The 18,285-nt window shown below is 36.1% G+C and overlaps 1 protein-coding gene across 24 annotated transcripts in view; it reads left to right on the plus strand.

Annotated features, from left to right (window-relative positions):
- Positions 1–18,285, plus strand: part of NRXN1 (neurexin 1) — a 633,366-nt gene that overhangs the window by 541,634 nt on the left and 73,447 nt on the right. For 12 of the 24 annotated variants that reach the window (XM_052667052.1, XM_052667120.1, XM_052667314.1 and 9 more), the window contains 2 exons: positions 3,383–3,472; positions 4,924–5,243. In XM_052667052.1, the coding sequence (XP_052523012.1) occupies positions 3,383–3,472; positions 4,924–5,243 (410 nt within the window). The remainder of the gene's footprint in view (positions 1–3,382; positions 3,473–4,923; positions 5,244–18,285) is intronic. The other 12 variants (XM_052667663.1, XM_052667749.1, XM_052667929.1 and 9 more) reach the window with 1 other exon arrangement.

An 18,285-nucleotide genomic window follows, 5' to 3' on the forward strand; every position in this document is an offset into this window, starting at 1 on the left:
ACCTGCTTACAATTATAGTCTGGGCAGCTCACTTGTTTCTTATGAACTATGGTTGAAAAGTGTGCCTAACAAAGCACTTTGTCTTTCAGAAGAGTAACAGAAGTGTCAAAGACACAGTTTTAGTCAGAGTATTAAAATATTTATTAAACTTCTTGGAAGTATTTTTAGTGAATAAGTTCCTTGTGGTTCACCCTATTGTTAAAAGGAAAATAAAGGAAGCATGAAAACATACATGGAGTACTCCTGAGGAAAACAATATGTAATATGTTTATGTTTTCTCTACAAGCAATAAGATTACCATAGAATTCAGTGGGACTATCCGGATTCACTGTAGCTAAGTGTATGATCCAAAACAGCTGTTTAGGAAGAAGCAGTTACTGAAAGCACATGGGTTTTCTTGCACTAAGATTTTTGTTGCTTTTAATGTTCTTTCCATTATTTTCAGTGCTGTGTATCATTTTTTGAATGTACTTGTCAAGTTACCTGTGAATCAACTAGTATCCTCGTCATTAAACCTGTGTTCTCCTTGAAACTATAGCAAGATAAGTTCCACACCATTTCCTTCTAGCCTTTCCATTTATATTATCTACTTGAAGAATTTAAGCTAATGTAATAATGTCAAATTGTGATGCATTTGACTACATGCTTTTCTTCTGATAAGAAATAGGCTAATGTAATCAGCAATTATTTTTTTGTGTGACCTTTACAAATCAAATGGTTATTTCCTTACTTTTCATTTGTATTTTGCTCCCAGTGGTGCAAGACTGCCACAGCATAAAACATAATTTATAGATAGAATCACGTAACGCTAGGGCTCAATATTTTCAAAAGCCTATGTACCACATGGACTTTCTAATGAAATAATTTGAAGAAATGTATAAGCTGGGCAATACTAAATTTACACTGCTAATTCACAGAGGAGTTTCCACTGCCAAGTACTGGAAGATGAAGGAGCAATAAACTTGGTCTAGGATAGATCCAGTGGCAGTAATGGAATTACAGCAGTGAAATGCCTTAGTGGTAAGGATCTGTAGTGGTGACTACAGACTGTCCTTCACTAAGTGCAACAGATTTACACTCACTGTTTGTAACAGCATAGTATTTAGGCCTTCCTAGCATGGGCAGTTGTAAGCATTGTTTCATTTTGACATGACAGTGTGGTTCTTCTGCAGTCTAGGGAGCATTTGTTCATGAAAGGCACCCAGTTATTAACATTGGATGATCCGTGAATTCAGTGAGTTAATAATGATCTGCATCTTTGAGACATATTTGCATTACTTTAATAGATTCTTTAAACGCCAAACCTTTTCTAAACAATTATTTAGCCTTTCCTCATAAAATAAAATAGTAGATTCCTCCCTCCTTTTGTTTAAACATAGATAACAAAAAAACAAAAAAAGCATACCCAGCACCAGCAAATCCTCAGGATTTGTTCTAAGTTAAGGAAACTTTTTGGCAGTGACATGTTATCTGTCTTATTCTTTGAATTAACTGATCACGTTCTGTAATCTCACATCACAGGTCTTTTCCTGTACCATTCTATGTTTAAATTTTCATTTTCCCAAAATGTCAGAAAATGGAAAATTTCAGTAAAATATTGTTTTGTGGATAATGTTTTTGAATGTTGTGAATAGAGCAAAATGTGCATATGGAAAGATAAGTATGTACATATTTTTATATATTCAACTGGGCATATACTCTAATGCATATAGAATTCATGTAGCATATTGGAAGATGGATAGAGAAGGATATCCTCTCAAAAGATCAGCTTCTGGGATAGTGAATAATATACATTAAGTCAAATGAGGGAAACATGGTAAGCAACTCATGTCTCTGCAAAATAAATTTCTGCACAAAACCACAATGTTACTTGGTACAAAAGCTGTTGCTCTGACTGTTTCTGAGATCTATGGTGCCAGTTCTTCTTTGCAACACTGTGTTGCTGATAGCAGGTATAATTGTCTGACAAATGAGAAGATGGATTTCCTGAATTTGGGTAATACTTTGTTTTGCTAACTAGCAATAAGATCTTTCTAGCTCTTGTAAATGTATTTGTGAGCACTTCATGGGCTACTACATCTTCTACTTCCCATTCTAGTGCACATACAGGATGTGGTTCCTTGCTGGTTCAAGACAGTTTGTAAATTAAAGCTAGCAAGATTGACTTTGAATTGGGTACTAAGTTAGGAATAATGGCCATTTACTCATCTAGCTTTTTTTATATATCAGGGTTTTCCTATTATGAACCAATACAATGGAGGGAAAAGGTACTGTTGATCTAAAATACTACTGCTGCACAAAACCTGTGTATCGAAGGAAATTATTAGGTTTACCATTCTCCTAAGAGAAATTTAAAATACAAGATGGTAATGGATGGCTTTCTGAATGATCATACCTGTATCATTAAAACCCAAAAATCTTATAGTTAAAAATAAGCATTTTGAAGTAGTTCCCTAATTATTCTTTGTTGTATGATATCTTCCTTACTATATTGCTGTTCTTTTATGCAGTGATTTTATTTCAAGCAATCAAAGGTTGCTTAAATCTTAATGCTTAAATCAAGACTGGGAAAAGAGAGTTTGCAAATATGACAAGCTTGTGTTTTGCATTGCTGAGCTCTGGATTGCTCTTAATTTATGAAACTCCACTAAAGATGGCCTCTTGCTAAATTCTAAAGTGTTTCCATGTTTCAGAACAAGGTTACCTTTCAGCAAGTCACTTTTGTCAAAGCCTTGGTGTTCCTTCTAGACGTTGTCAGCCTGTCCTATGAGAATGTAAAAATGGTGAATACCATGGTCTGTTCTGTACTATTTATTTGGATTTCTGGAATTTAAGTGAAGCAAATAAGAATGTGTTTTTTTCTGACTAGGGCATAAGGTTACGGCAGGTCTATTTGTAGACAGCAGAAGTAAGTGTGCCTTAAATGGTGATTAAGACTTGTGTTATTCTTCTTTAAATGACTAACCTGGAGTGAGAGGTTGGATGTCTTTGGAGAACTTAAACCTGTTTCACCTGAACATGTTTAACTAGTTAATAAGAAACATCAAAAAAGACAAAACCCTGAGGTCAATGATCATTTTTTTGTAAAGCCATTCTATGATGTTTAAATTTGTTTTTTGGGTCTGTCTCTAACATAAGTTTAATAACCTAGCTCAAATGCAGATTTCTAATTTTCAATTAACATAGGAATAATTTTGTTTGCTAAAATAAAATAAATGAATGAATGAAAAGTCTGAACCATGAAATGTTCCAGGTAGCGCTTTTTAAAATTCCAAATTTCAAAAAATCATGTGGCAACTGTATAGCTCAAGCTTTAAGTATTAACTTTTAACCTTTGACCTTACAGATTTTAACCAATGAAATGTCTCTTTAAACTTTAAAGGAAACAATGATAACGAGCGCCTGGCGATTGCTAGACAGCGAATTCCATATCGACTTGGTCGAGTAGTTGATGAATGGCTACTCGACAAAGGTAAAAAACATTGATTAAAACTTCAAATAAAAAAATAATTTGAACATAACCAAGTAGTGCTTCATTGTAACACTAATAAACATAAAAAATAAATTTCAGTAAAACTAAATTTAAAACAAATTTTAAAAAGTAAAATATAGAGTAATATTTGCATACCTTGTATAATAATTTCTATACATTTCTAGAAGTACCAGCTGTTTAATAACCTTACCCTGTTAACTTAAGGTTAAAGGGACTGTTAAATATAATCCACTAACTCAATCTATGAAGGTACGCATAGCAAACATTAACAAAAAATTATAAATCGTTCATAGATTATATGACATGCTCCAGCATCTAAATTATTAACTAAAAATATACGTAGTTATGATATCTTCATTACGGTCCTGAAAAAAAAATTTGCTTAAAGTGTAGGTATCTTAAATAGTGGGCAAGATGAATTGCCAATCAAAATGAAGTCCCTTTAACGTTTGCAACCTTCTAAGGGGATTTTGGAACAAACACTAATTAAAACAGAACTTAAAGTTGTGTGCATGCTTTTTGTGAGCAGAATCCAATTTGCTAAAGTGACTTCTATTTACTAAGAGTGGTACTGTTGCTGAGGATTTCTCTGTTGAATGGAAATGTGCCATGATTTCTCCATCGGTATGTGTATCATTTCTGAAGCCGCTTTTACATCTAAAATCTTTTATTTTAATTGATAGCCTTGCTGAAAGCCAATCACACATCTATTTTTGAATCTGCTTCTAAGATACTCAGTGTGAACCATGTGTTTCTTTCCAGTGTGTTTGTTGAAGGAAAATAAGCATTTAAATACAAAAAGGAAATCTTTAATTAAAAAATATAAATATTTCATTCACTTATATAGAGATATGACAGATTACTGCATAACATCCTTTAAAAATTCTCTTAACCTAGTGACGTTTGCATACATATAAACTCTGTGTGTATACACATATTTGCATATGTCTATACATACATAAACTCATTTTAAAGCTGTAGACTTAATGCTGAATTACACGGAAAAATCTTTGGAATGTTGGCAGTCCTTGAAGAAAAAGTAATCTTAAGGAATTGCAATCTTGGCAACCTTGACACGCATGAAAAAGCTTAGCATTGCTTTCAGGTAAAAGGTAGAGGGGTGTCACTTGTAGTACTGAAAACATTTACGAATATATTTGATTGGCCTTTTAGCAAAAAAAAAAAAAAAAAAAAAGAGAAAAAAGAAAAGGGAAAAAAAAACGACAATATGGCAATTTTAGAACATGCAAATGCTCTCAAAATTTATGCATTTCATGGACACCTCATTAAAAAGCAATGAATTATGAGTCAAGTCTTTTTCTTATAGTTTATTGCTGTCATTATTCACTCCATGAAAATCTGTTATCATTCTTGTAGAGTGTTGTTTTCACAGTCAACATTTTTGCATGTATATAATATTATCTTCACAGGGCGTCAACTCACAATCTTCAATAGCCAAGCAACCATAAAAATTGGAGGCAAGGAACGGGGCCATCCTTTCCAAGGCCAGCTCTCTGGTCTTTACTACAATGGCTTGAAAGTTCTGAATATGGCAGCAGAAAATGATGCCAACATCGTGATAGAAGGAAATGTGAGACTTGTTGGTGAAGTGCCTTCCTCCATGACAACCGAGTCCACAGCCACAGCGATGCAGTCTGAGATGTCAACATCAGTCATGGAAACCACCACCACTTTGGCCACGAGCACCGCTAGGAGAGGGAAGGCCCCGACAAAGGAACCTATTGGCCAGGTTAGTCAGCTTCTTTATCTTTTGCAAAAGTTTTCACATCTTTTTGTATGGCTTCCTATATTGCATTCATTCTATGGATTCAGTTGTTCCCACTGAAGAAATGTCTGAGTTACAGATAAAAGTTCTGCACATGGCTCATGAGTGTGATGTTCATCAGCATTTAGAAGGAAAAGAAGAACTTTGCTGTTTGTCTAAATTAGGCAGATTTCTCAGTTCACATTTTTCTTTTAATTGCTTTGCTGTCCATCTTCAGAGTGGTGCATTTTTTAAAAAATCTGATTTCTTCCTTTGATGGCTAGTATTGACTATTTTCAGTGTGGAGTTGGATGTCTGGAATTAGAAATAATGAATCAAGTCATGTGTTTTTTCCAAGAGATAGAAAATGGGAATTGAACAGGAAGGAGGTGAGAAGACAGAAAAAAAAACCAAAAAACAAACAAACAAAAAAAAAACTGGAAAGTGGGAATTATCATTTCCCATGATTTAGCATCTTTCTGAGCAGTATTCCTCAGAAGAGGCAATGACTGCAAAGGGAATTATGACAACTCTGAACTGTGGGAGACTCAGGCTTCAAGCCAGAGGCAGCTGTTTACTGTTTGCTGAGGTTATTTGCATCTCATGAATTTAGAGATATATTTAGTAGCTTTCATGTTTTGTCAGGATCTCTGTATAATATGTAGGGGAATTTGCTTTTCCCTCTCCTTTTTCAGAAAATTTGGGTTGCTGAATTAAGAGCTGCTGCTCTGAATAACAGCATTCTGACTTCGAGCTTTAAAAATTTACCAAGACATTTCTCTGTCAGAGAAGATATTTTTAATATAATTATTCTGTGTGCTTGAAATACGTTTGAAAGAAAAAAAAAAACAACACTGACAAATGATTTTCATGTGTTCACTTGGTTCACATCCTTGTTTGTGACCCACTATGTGCCATGAAGCTGTGACAGCTACACTCAGAGAGCCAAGTAGGGACAAAGGCAAAGAAAGTGTCACAAGCCATAGGGAGGAACAGGAGCATGATGTGATGAATGAGGTTAATTTCCTCAAGAATGGAGGAGAACATGATGGTTACACTGGGAGGCTGAGGTCAAGTTGCCTGTTTTCTGTGTAAAATCTCAACACACTGTTTGAATTTGATCAGGGCATTAAACCTGACAGGAGCTTTTCTGTCTGTATTATTCACGTACACTTTATACAAAGGATTGGAAACTGGAGTGATGTAAAATTTATTCTTTTTTAAAATGAGGAAGAACGTTTGAGTTGAAAGTAAGCATTTAAAAAGTCTTTTTTACTTATCTTTTCCAGTAAACATGGTTTTATGCATTTTCCTTGCTTGCTTTGAGAATCCAAAGGAAAAAAAAAAAAGGAACAAAATGTGGCATGCACTGTAAGCACAGATTGCAGGCTTGTTTTTTTTTTTTAATTACTATTGCAGTAAGCTACAGTGTTTTTATTAAACAGGCAATAAATTTTCTTCATTATTAATTGTGTTTAAATAGCATCTCCCACTTCATTATCCAACTAGTCTGCTCGGTATTTTACTGCAATGACACAGAAGAAAACCAAATTTCCCAGAGAAAAGAGCAATCTAAAAGAACAGTGCATCCCTGCACAGTGGAAGAGTTTGGGTGAAATTGATGCTCCCTCAAAAAAAACTAAATTTATCCTAACAATTCCCAGCCACTTTCTCAGGTAACTCCAAGGCACAATTTGGGAGTAAGAGTGTAACAGAGACAGTTTATAGTTTGGACCTTGCATGATCTGTGTGTGATGGGAGTTTATTGGTACAATTGCTGTATAGGTTGGCATCAGTTGCCAGAAATATTTCCCACTGCTGTATTATATTTTTCTGAAGAGAGGAAATAGATAATTCTGGAAAAAGATCTCCTAAAGATCTTCTGTTTCCAGACTGCAATGCCTATGATAAGGTGTGGCCATTATCAACTTCATCTATACAGCTTTTTTAGATCACTTTGCCATTCCTTCAGCTGCTCCCAGCTGATCTGAGCACACCACAGTGCTGTGAGCACCTGCTTCCTAATGCCCCACCAGCACAGGGAGGTTCCAGGAGCATACGGATGTGCACAGCATCTCACCAAAGCACATCGCATGGGTGAAGGTTTACAACAGTCTCGCTCATGTGTTAGCCTTCCTAAGTCCTTGCTGCAGCCCATATGAAGTAAGTTGGTAGGAATATTTCTGTATCTAAGAGCCTGAAATCAGCCTTTCCAGGGGAAGTGTTCAGTGTTAATGTTGTCAAAGCACATGAGATCCTGAGTCTACAACTGAGGCCTTCTTGCTATTAATAATCCACAGTGGCTTGCTTCAGTACGTCTAAGCGCCCTGTCTGGTAGGATCTGTGTTGTCATTACAACTATACAGTTAATTAGTTAGGGTCTGCACTGTAATGTAGCTAGCAAACAGATCTATGGTTTGATTTGAAAAGATTGATAATGTCCCAAAGTCAAAGCTGAAATTTGTCTGCAGTTTCCTGTGTTATTCATGCAACAAACTCAGATCTAGGAAGCTACTAAATCAAATTAAGTACATGATTTCTTCTCTTCATTAATATCTGCTATCTTATTCCACCTGAAAGTAATAATTTATGTGCTAGTGCCCCATAGGACTCCCACGGGTCTGCTCTGCAGAGTGCTGCGTAATTACTTTGCATCTTGATGTCACTTGGAGATGAGGGCACTCATCCTCATGGAAAAGCTACTTTTACACTTTGTATTCTCTTTCATTTTTGTCCTTTACACCTTTTAATGACCTTTATTTATACATAATCTCTGTAAAGTTGTCAACTGCATTGACATAATGTAATGCATTAAAAGAAAAGTTACCTTTCTGGCATTAATTAGGTTACTGAGGAAAACATGTTGCTAAAGAGGAATTGCTAATGGGAAAAAAAAACCTTGCATTATTGCAAACCAGTCCATGACTTAATGAGTAAAAGAAAGATCTAATTAGTCAGAAATTGTTTGCTCCATTTGCAGAGGTATTGAATTCAGTTAAGGATTGCAATACTTAAAGAAGATAATTTAAATCACTTCTTATAGGAAATGTTCTTTTAAGAAACCTGCAAGGTTAGCGCTTCAATTGATGGAGTGTGTTCTTCTCAGCAGGTGTCTAACTAATGCAGTGTATGATACAAGATAGACATGATACTTACAGAATGTATGTTGACTGCTGTTGTGTGTGATTTTCAGCAAATGAGATCTTAGTGCTTCCTTAAACAAATTCCTTTCTGTTAGTGACTCTGCTCTCAACGAAGGTTTGCCTGCTTGTAGGCAGTGTCGTATTTTAACAATGGATGCTTTGGTGGTGATAGACAACTTAATTATTATACTTGTAACTGTAGATTTTCAAAGTGGAAAATGGTACGTAAGACCTATTGAACATCAATGATAGGTGAATGCCTCATTTTCCTTAGTGCCCTGAGAATCCCACCCTTCTCTGTGATTATAATAGCATCTGCAGCTGTCAGCCTTTGTGCAAGGCACTGCATAAACACACAGGAAGTGACAGCCTCTGCCTCAAATAGCTTGCAGAATGAGCAAAAGGTATTAGGAAAAGAAGAAAAGAGAAAAAAGAAAAAAAAAGGGGAAATTAGGAAGTTAGTGCAGCATTTCAGTGTTAAGCTATGTGCAGATTTGCAGTCATCATGGGAGGAATAGTTTAGTGCTTGTTTTTTTGATACAGACTCTTAAGATGGTGGTCTCTGAGCTCCAGCTCTCCTGTAGGATCACCACATGCTTATGGTAGACTCTTTAGAGAAGATAGTTTACAGGCTGAGCTGTCCAGTCTGCCACCAGTTGGGCAATTGATGCGCAACCAGCATCTGATCAGTGATCGATAAAAGGTTTTCTCTGCTTTGCCATTGACACTTGGGAGAACCCAGAGCCACTGGAGCAGAAGCTGAGAATTCCTGGATAGCTCCTCCATTCCACCCACACTGGGCTGGAGGAGGCTCAAAGCAGGAAGAGAAGACCACCCACCTCCTTTCTGCGAGATGCCCTACAGATTAGAAATATTTATCCTCTTTGACCTCTTTAAAAGTGTAGAGACAATCTAGTTTTTTGGAAGGTATTCCTAAAATGTGGTATTCCTTTATGTGTGAGTAAAGAAATCCCCTACTTTTAAATGCTGTGAGAATGGAGCTCCTGTGAAGTTAGAGCCTATATTGCTAACTTTGATGAGTTGCAAGTATACACAGGGGCTTAGGAATCATGAATTTGTTCTAAGAATATCATTTCCTTTATGAAGTTATTCAGCAAAATAATACTGTTATGTTCTTTCTTCTTTTTAACTTTCATTTTTGACATTCTCTAAAAGGCTCATTTGCAAGCTTTTCTATTCAAACATGAAGGTGATAAACTTCTTTTAAAACTGAAAATAAAGGAGATTCATATGTTGTATAACTCCAGGAGCCAAAATGTTAAGCAAAACACTGAGTACTGCAAGTCTTGCAATAAAAAATGCAGGAGTTGGCAGAAGCAGAAAGGCTTCAAAAGGACTTTTGAGTATGGGTTTTTCTTGAATGAAGATAGCACAATCAGGCCTCTAGTATCTCTTTGGCATGGCTATGTGGATCTATATTAACTGGCAGTCATAAATGAAGGGATAGTAAATCAAGAATAATATGGTTGTTTCTTATCAGTTTCTAAAGATGTGATTATGACAGCCTATCCACACAGCACCCCCTGCTCTCATGTGTTGGAAACCATTTCTGAAAGTAGTGTATAAAATAGGTTTTATTTTTTTAATCTTCCATAAGGGATTCTGGCAGTCCTCTTTGTCCTCATCAGAGTGGCTATTATTGATAACACTTAGCCACTTAACCAGCAATTAATTGCAATATATTGTGAGATGATTGCACGTTTTGGAACAATAAACCCTGATTTTTGGTCAAGCAAAATTAAATTGACTTTGTATTAAATTGATGAACAGAAATTTGGTCAGTTGCTCAGTAGGGCATACATCAGATGATGCATATGTTTCTTTACATGTATTGAAGCAGTGGGTTTAGGTGGTATTCACTGTAGCGTAACAGTGATGGGCTTGGCTCAGCACCTTGCCCAATAAGTAAAACCAAGCATTGATAAAGACAGTGCAACTTCTTCCAGGGAACAAGCTCAATTTTTAAAATCTTACAGGAGTGTGTGAATTTGCGCAGAATATTAAATGGTATTTTTCTCCAACGTCATGGAGATGTACCAATGTGAAATCAGTGTAGTTAATAGGAGGAAGTGTATTCTCCACCCATCTCGGTTTAAGGTTATTTGCTGAAAGGTTTGCAATGTGTCCTTATGAACCGGAGGTAGGTTCTTTCTGTGTCTGCAATGCTGTTGCTTCTTCCTCTGGAAGGTCAGTAGGCAATGCTCTTCCCAGGGCTCTGGTAAATCACAGGATGCTCACTAGTGTATAATGAATCCCGGAGCATCGGGCATCCCAGTGATCACAATGCCTAGACATGACCCTAGATGACAGAAACTATGGCTCTACGTTGAACTATAACTGGAAGTATATAAATGGCTTAGTTCCTCTGCAGTCATGTGAGGTTGTTCTGGGGACAAAAATAGTATCACGTATCATGCTGGTTTCGGCAGAATCCTGAAAGCACAAGTGTTAACCTCAATGAGAGTTAAAAATTCTGTGCATACGTTGGGGCTGAGCTATTCAGGGTCTGCCTTCCTCTTGCAGCTGATCTGCATTGAACAGTCCTATCTATGTTAACAGGGGAGTGCAATTCGAGTAACTGGGACATATCAAGAGCTGATCACGTCAGTGTACATTAAGGGTGTGCTGGGACATCGGTGCAAGGAGGTCTCTTGTACTGACACTCATTTTGGTCGTATGCTAAGAGACAGGAGCATAGGAGACTGACCAGCAGGACACTGTAACATCAAAGACATGTCACCTCAACCCCACAGCTCTCAGTGGTTGTGCAGCCACACTTTTAAACAACATGGCAACGTGGAATGATGGAGCAGGCTAATATGCAACCCACAGCTGTGTTACGCTGCTCTGCTGACACAAAAAGCTAATAAGCCCTGTTTAATTAGTTAATGAACTCTCTTTGTCTTGCATTTCTTTGGTTACCAGTGCATGTTTTTCTGAAAGTTAAAACCATAAAATATATCACATTATATGATAAAAACAAACAAAAAAAGAATTACTGTCTATAGAATGTTTTTTCCTATATTTGTGGCTGCCATTTATACAAAGAGTTTTATATGTTTTTATTAACCAAAGACATTTCTAGATTTTTTTAGAATTTTAAAATTTTTCTTAGAATTTGTATTTGAACACAGATACCTTTACAAGCATGCAAAGGTATGAAAATATGAAGTTAAAGCTTTGAAATTCTATTACCCTATTGATTAAGAAAATATGTGAATATTTTTTCCCCCTTTAAAAAACAAATAAAAACTATTGTCTAATCTAAAACCAGAACAATTCTGTATTTGCCACTGCCAAATTCTCAGGTTTTGGCATGCAGTTCCATTGTATCTCAATAACCAAACATGTCTTTAAAGAGTAGATTTTATAGTCACAATGTTTAACATACCCCCAGTGTTCATTTTCTTATGTGTATTAATGTTTGGATTTTGAATAAGTATATTCAGATGAAACATCATCTTATTTGCAGAGGCAGCTTAGGACTCCTTGGGGTTGTAAAATTAATTAGATCATCTTGGTGCTCATCTTCTCTAAAGAAAGAGGATCAGAAATGCTGATAGCAGCTCTGGAATGCTCTTAATCGTACAGCCAAAAGTAGCTGCTGTACTACATTCCCCAGTCCAGTTCTATGGCATCTGTGGCATCAATTTGGTTTAAGACAATGCAGACAAGGACAAGGGTTCTCTAGACCAGAACCAAAGAGATTTTATATGTACCTCAGAACATGAAACCCACGTCGTGGTTTTTTGCTTTTCTGTTTAAACAATCAGACTGTGTTTTTTCAGATTCATCTAATTGTTTTCGTAGTTTAAAGACTTACAAATAGAGTTTTTTATTAATTTTGAAATTGAAGTAAGATCTCTAAAAAACTAAAATACAATACCATGAGAACTAAAATTCTCTAGATATGTTTTAATATTTGCTGCCCAGTCACAGATGAAATTCCCATTCTCCTGCAAAGTATTTGCTTATTGAGTGTGAGATCCTCATTTGGAGCACTGAAGTGACAAATAGGGTAGGTTTAGATGTGCATTCACAAAACCTGTGTGTTGGTCTGGCTGACTACTTTGTTGCTTTCAAGTATGACTTATATGTGATTGCACAGTTGTCTGTCTATCCCTCCTAATAAGTACTGAATTCCTCAACCAGTGCAGTCAAATCTGTGTTTGGCATAAAGAATTGAAAGACATCAAGCCCTCAGAGGGGTCAAATTGCATGACTTTTGGTGCCATCCTGGTCTTCTGATGCAAATTTCTAGTCCATGTTTTCCCCGTCACGTTTTTAAAATGCAAAGATTAAAAAGAGAACAAAGTGGGATAGGTTTCCAGTACCTCAATAGTGAGGCCAAGCCATGCATTTTCCATCATAACAGAGGGATGTATCTAAAACCTGCTTTGAAAATTCCTTCTACAGTCTGGATGCACAAGAAAAAAAAAAGAAGAAAAACACCCCACATTTATAAATTAAATTACAACATTGCTGGTATCCAGAGAACCTAAAGACGCTTGTCTGAAATGTTGATTAATTGCTTGTGAATCAAAGTTGTTTTTTAAGTTTAATTTGGGAGAAAAAGGATACAAGGCCCTTTGCAGCTTCTGTTCTTTCTTCCATCTCTTTTCTTAGGAAGAATCCTCTCATGATGCGATGCTTAGCTGTGTCTCATATGCTGTATCTGCCAGCTGTTTCCCCTTCAGTGCATCTTGGCACACTAAACAAACATCATTACATCAGGATTATACTGAAATGGGATTATTTCACTCAGCTGGAACAAGAGGATGTTGTAGATTTAGTGACCCATAACTGTACAGTCATTACACTGCTATGCATTTTTCTGCTTTTTGGATAGATGAAAAGGCCTGGGTGTTATAGCCGCATTAATTACAGCAGCCTTGCAAGGTAGAAATCCTTGCAACTCTTTTACTATCAAAAGAAAGCAATAGCTATTCAGTTTCTTTAACTGAAGTGGTGATAAGCCTGAAGATCACATTCACTATCTTTGTTGAATTCCTGTGACTGAAGTGTGTTTTACATGCTCGACTCACACAATTCCCTTTCAGAACTCACATAACACTAAGTTCTATTTCTATACTTCTGTGGATGATTTCTTAGAACTGCATGAAAGTAAGAGTCATATGAGGTAGAAATACAACACAGGTAGCCTAAATGTGCCACTATGCTTGCAGACCCCTAATGTACTGCAGCAGTGTGTCAGCAATGCTGCAGATGTAGTGCAAATGGTGATTGCAAGTTTCCATGGTGTACATACAGGAGTGGCTCACAGGTTGATTGCTGCACGCTACAGCGTTCAGTCTGTTTATATGTGTGACTGGCAAGGACCCATCTGTGCTGGTAAGTTCTTTCATGTTTTATTGAACTTGACACCAGGACTCTATGATGTATGTTACATACAGCATTTATAATGTCGTATAATCACACCATATACTGAAGTTTACTCTAAACTTGACTTGTAACAGTAATGTCTGAAGCCTTCTTACTCTCCTATTGTTTTGAGGAACAAAGCTTTTTTCATAGGCACACCTGTTCTTGTGGACTTCAGATCACTTTCTTTAATAAAGTAATTCTTAGGACACTGTTCAGTTAGAGTTAATATAAAAATTTTATTCAGAAAGCATTTTCTTTTTTTCTTGTGAGTAGCGCCAACGTTATATGTCTATTTTGAATAAATAATTAATTATTTTATGCTTTATTTCACTTAATCCATTACCTAAGTTGCATATAGGTATTTGGTTCAATTTGGTATTTAACATTCAAATCTGCATAGCTGATTTTCAGGCTTTGTTCACGTACTGGCATTGCTTCAGACTTAGTTACTTCCCCATAGTCCCCACATTATTTCATAGGTTCTACTAGACTGAGGATTTGCAGTTCCATGATAAGTAATTTTCATGTGGGCAGTACATTATTTCTTTGCATAGTTTTCCTTTCTTTTAACTGCTTTATTTTGAAATGTTCCTTTTGCAGTATGGTTTTGTTAGCATATAGATATATCTGCATACATACATATATATATATATATATGTATAAAAGCCAAGTAAAGTTATTCAAATGAATTTGTTTTTAATGCAAAGTAGAACAGTAAATTCTCTGAACTGACATAAAGAGGAAAGCTGTGAGACTCAGCAATTTCACTCAAGAGAGATGATGGCTGGTTATCTGCTGTGAGGTAGAGAACAGCTCAAATTGTCCCATAGATCCAACTATACTTCTCTCTCGTAGAAATGCATAGAAATATGAACTGAGAAATAGGAACCATTTCCTTAAAATCCAGTCAGGATGATGAACGAATATATCAAGTCAACAGAAATCAAAGACCTAGGTTTGTTTTGTGACCTGGGAGAAATGATACCATCATCTTCCAACTCATCTCTCATCAGTAAATTAACTGAGTTTCCCTGACATGAAATGACAGTGGGGTGAAGATGAAAACACTGAAGGCTTTGATGTATTCAGATAGATTATTAAGGAATACGTCTATATCTCAAAATAAAGAGTAGAAATACCAGGGTTTTGGATAACATGCAGGAACAAAATTAGAAGTAGTTCTGAAAAAAGCAGAAACGATGTGGGAGGAAGCCCATGTGAAGAGATTGCATAGTGCTGACATGCCCTCAGATCCAGGAAGAAAAAGGGCTTGTGTGAGCAACAGAACATTTCAAGGAATAGTGCACTGTATTATTTTGCTGCATTTTTTAATCTAGCCACACACTACGTCTTTGGGATTTTTGTGGCCGAATTCTGTCAAGAAGAGACACTGAAGAGGCTGACAGGGTTGTTGAAATGCCCATCAGTTTGCACTAGGTTTTGCTCAGCCTCCAGCATATCACTATAAATACATAGAACACATGTATTCTGACATTCTCATGTTTTAAAGAAATGGATGAGGTCACAATAAATGGCCTTAGACATATCTTAAATGGCACTTGCATGGTATTTTCAGGTTTTTAAAGCGGGGCATTAGTTTCTGTGCTGAGCAGATGCTGTGGAAGTGTTGCAAACAGCAAGAGTGAGATTTTGATTGATCATTTGTTTTTATTTTTCCATCCATATTCTCCTGTGACTTTAACAGATGGGCTGGTGGAAAATCCACCAAAGTAGAAAATTCTGAGGAATATTCTCCATTTCTTCTGTGAATTTCTGGTCTTACATTGGGAAAACTGAAGTAAATTTAGTCTCCGTGTTACAGAAGGCCACAAATTCACTAAAATTAAGAGTCTAGGAATTTTCCTTAATGTTTTTGGAAGATCCAGCCACTCTGAATATATCCAGTAAAGCTGATAATTCCTTACGTTAATACTAAGTCTTGATTCTTTTATTCTTGGCTCCCAGAGGTATGAAATATGACACAGTTTTAATAATTTTCTCTATGTATGATGGACTTGCTAATTAACTGTTTTAATCCATACTGGAGCATTAGCAATACATTTGTTTTATCATGTCACAGCGTAGGATAGCACTGGTAGCTAGATGTGTGTTGCCTTCCAGAAAATGTGAATATTTGTGTATGTATGTACTTGAGCTTATAAAAATACTTTTTAGCTATTCTTTTTTAGCAATACCTAACTGCAACTAGGATAGCATAAACACGTCAAAAGTTTCTGTGGTAATGTCATTGACATTAGCATTTCCTGTCACAGAGGTAGATGCTCATAGCTTGAATCGCTATTTCAAAGGAATAGTCTATGAAAATATTCTCTAGAGTACACCAAATAACCATTTTATAATTAAATGAGAGAGGAAGATATATCTTCTTTATTAGCATTAAAGCTACATCAACACTAGTGGCAGTAGAAGAAGGGTGAAGATGTTGTTCTTGTTTTTCTTTGTGAAAGTACTGATGGAAAATTCACTTGGAATGACTCAAAATAGTCTACTTTTTTTCAGCAACAAAATGAGCAAAGGAAAGGAAACTCTTGTGTTCAAATGTGCCTTATTTTGTGTTTGCTTGATTTTTAAGTCTCTGTTATTAAGTTCAGGCAAACTTTAAACTGAAAGTTTCAAAAAGAAAATTAAAAAAAAACCAAGTGTATTGTAGCCAGCTAATTAGACATGAATTTGCAAATGGCTAAGATCAGCCCGATGTTTTCAATATCAATCTGTTGTGCCAGAGCTTTCTCTATAGTCTTAGCTGACCTTTGCATGTAAAACTCTGCAGTAGATTTACAGTGCTAAGAGTCTTCACAGAAATAGAAGCTGTTATCTATTTTTCAGTGTTTTGCAGGTAGCACAAGCTTCTAAAGAAAACTCTTCAGTGCGGGGACAAAATACTTAATTTAATATCTTTATATATTAAAAGTGGCTATCAGCATGCTTACCCTGTGAATATATTAAAGTGCTCTGTTTTTTCATAACAGGGAGCTAACAGATGTCTGACACGGTAACTCTACCATATGGCAATATCATTTTCTTTTTGTTGCAGTGTTAAAATAATAAACGATGAATACTCACTAATGTTCATCTTAGTAGGAAAAACTTTCACCAGGCATCTAAGTATTCTTACCATCAAGTGGTTGTCCTCCATCATAACCTGGCATGGCAAACATCACAAGAGGTATACTGTGGTTTGTCCTCTTTAGTCCTGAGCTGATGGTGAAAAGAGCTAGCTCACCTAACAAAACTTCACCTCTGCACTGCAAAATTCTAATAGTGCTGGAGGCAATCACCCTATTGAAGGTATGCTAGTGAAGCTCAGGGGGTAAATACTCCATTTTCTGGTAATAGTGAGCAGGAGAGCTAATGCACTGTGTGTTTCTTTTGTATTTTTCCATTTCATCAGAAGTTACTGTAGATTTCTCAACATGAGACTAAAGTATGCCATTTGTTTTATGTGACATATAATCCTCCAAACTGGTGATACATGAAAAGTCTTTGATGTGTTAGATGAGAAGTCTGAGCTGTGAGTTGTTGAAGGCAAGGAGGGCATTCTAAGAGAGCACTATCTTGTGCTTGCTTATCCTGAGCTCTTCCCAAGGCATCTGCTATTAACCATCAGGAAGAAAAAACACCAGGTTAGATTAACCTTTAAACTGGTTTGTGATTTTGATAGCTACTGATATATTCTGTGTATTTTGCTGCATGTGATGTTGCTTCTGTCTTTGTTTTCTGCTTTTCTGAACCTAGATGCCCATATTTCATCTAGTGATGAGATTTTAAACACACTTTGTCCCCAGAATTTTTTGAAAACTATAGTCACGCTGATTAGCCAGCCAGCAAAGCAAACCAAATGGCAGATTTTTATTCTGAAGTCTTAGCAATGAAAAGTCATTAATAGGAAACCATACTCACGTGACTGGGGTAGATGGAGCTGAGGGGAAAAAATAAAAAGAGAAACATGAAAGAAATTGTGTTTGAATATTTTGGTAATTTAACAAGGAGAGTCTGTAAGCCTTCAGAAGAAAACAGGAAGTTTGAGTAAAATTCTTGGTTGACATTTCCTTACCTCCTCCTTGGTCAGAAAGAGAAAAATGCAGTGGCATAGGTGAATGGTAGAGCGTGAGCATGATTTTATTTACAAATGCCAACAGTAATACAGAGCTGTAATGCTGTGTTATCTGAACATTTACTGTAAAATTTGAAATTCCTTTATTTACTTTTAGTAGCGCAAAAGGAAATTTCATAATGTCTTATTGTTGAGAAAACAAGGCATATGAGATTTTTCAGGTTATTCATTTGGTCCACAGTATGCAGAAGAACCCCTATTTAAGATAGTATTTAAATATGTGTTTCCTGTAAACATGTGCTTAAGAGTTAAACAAATGGTTTCAAGATCTTTTCTTGAAAAGGTAACGAATTAGAAATAGCATTTCTAGTTGGCATTTCAGTGCCATCTTAGCCTATGACTA

The sequence above is a fragment of the Tympanuchus pallidicinctus genome, unplaced genomic scaffold (genome assembly GCF_026119805.1).
Source record: "Tympanuchus pallidicinctus isolate F22 unplaced genomic scaffold, pur_lepc_1.0 scaffold1, whole genome shotgun sequence".
NCBI classification, from domain to species: Eukaryota; Metazoa; Chordata; class Aves; order Galliformes; family Phasianidae; genus Tympanuchus; species Tympanuchus pallidicinctus.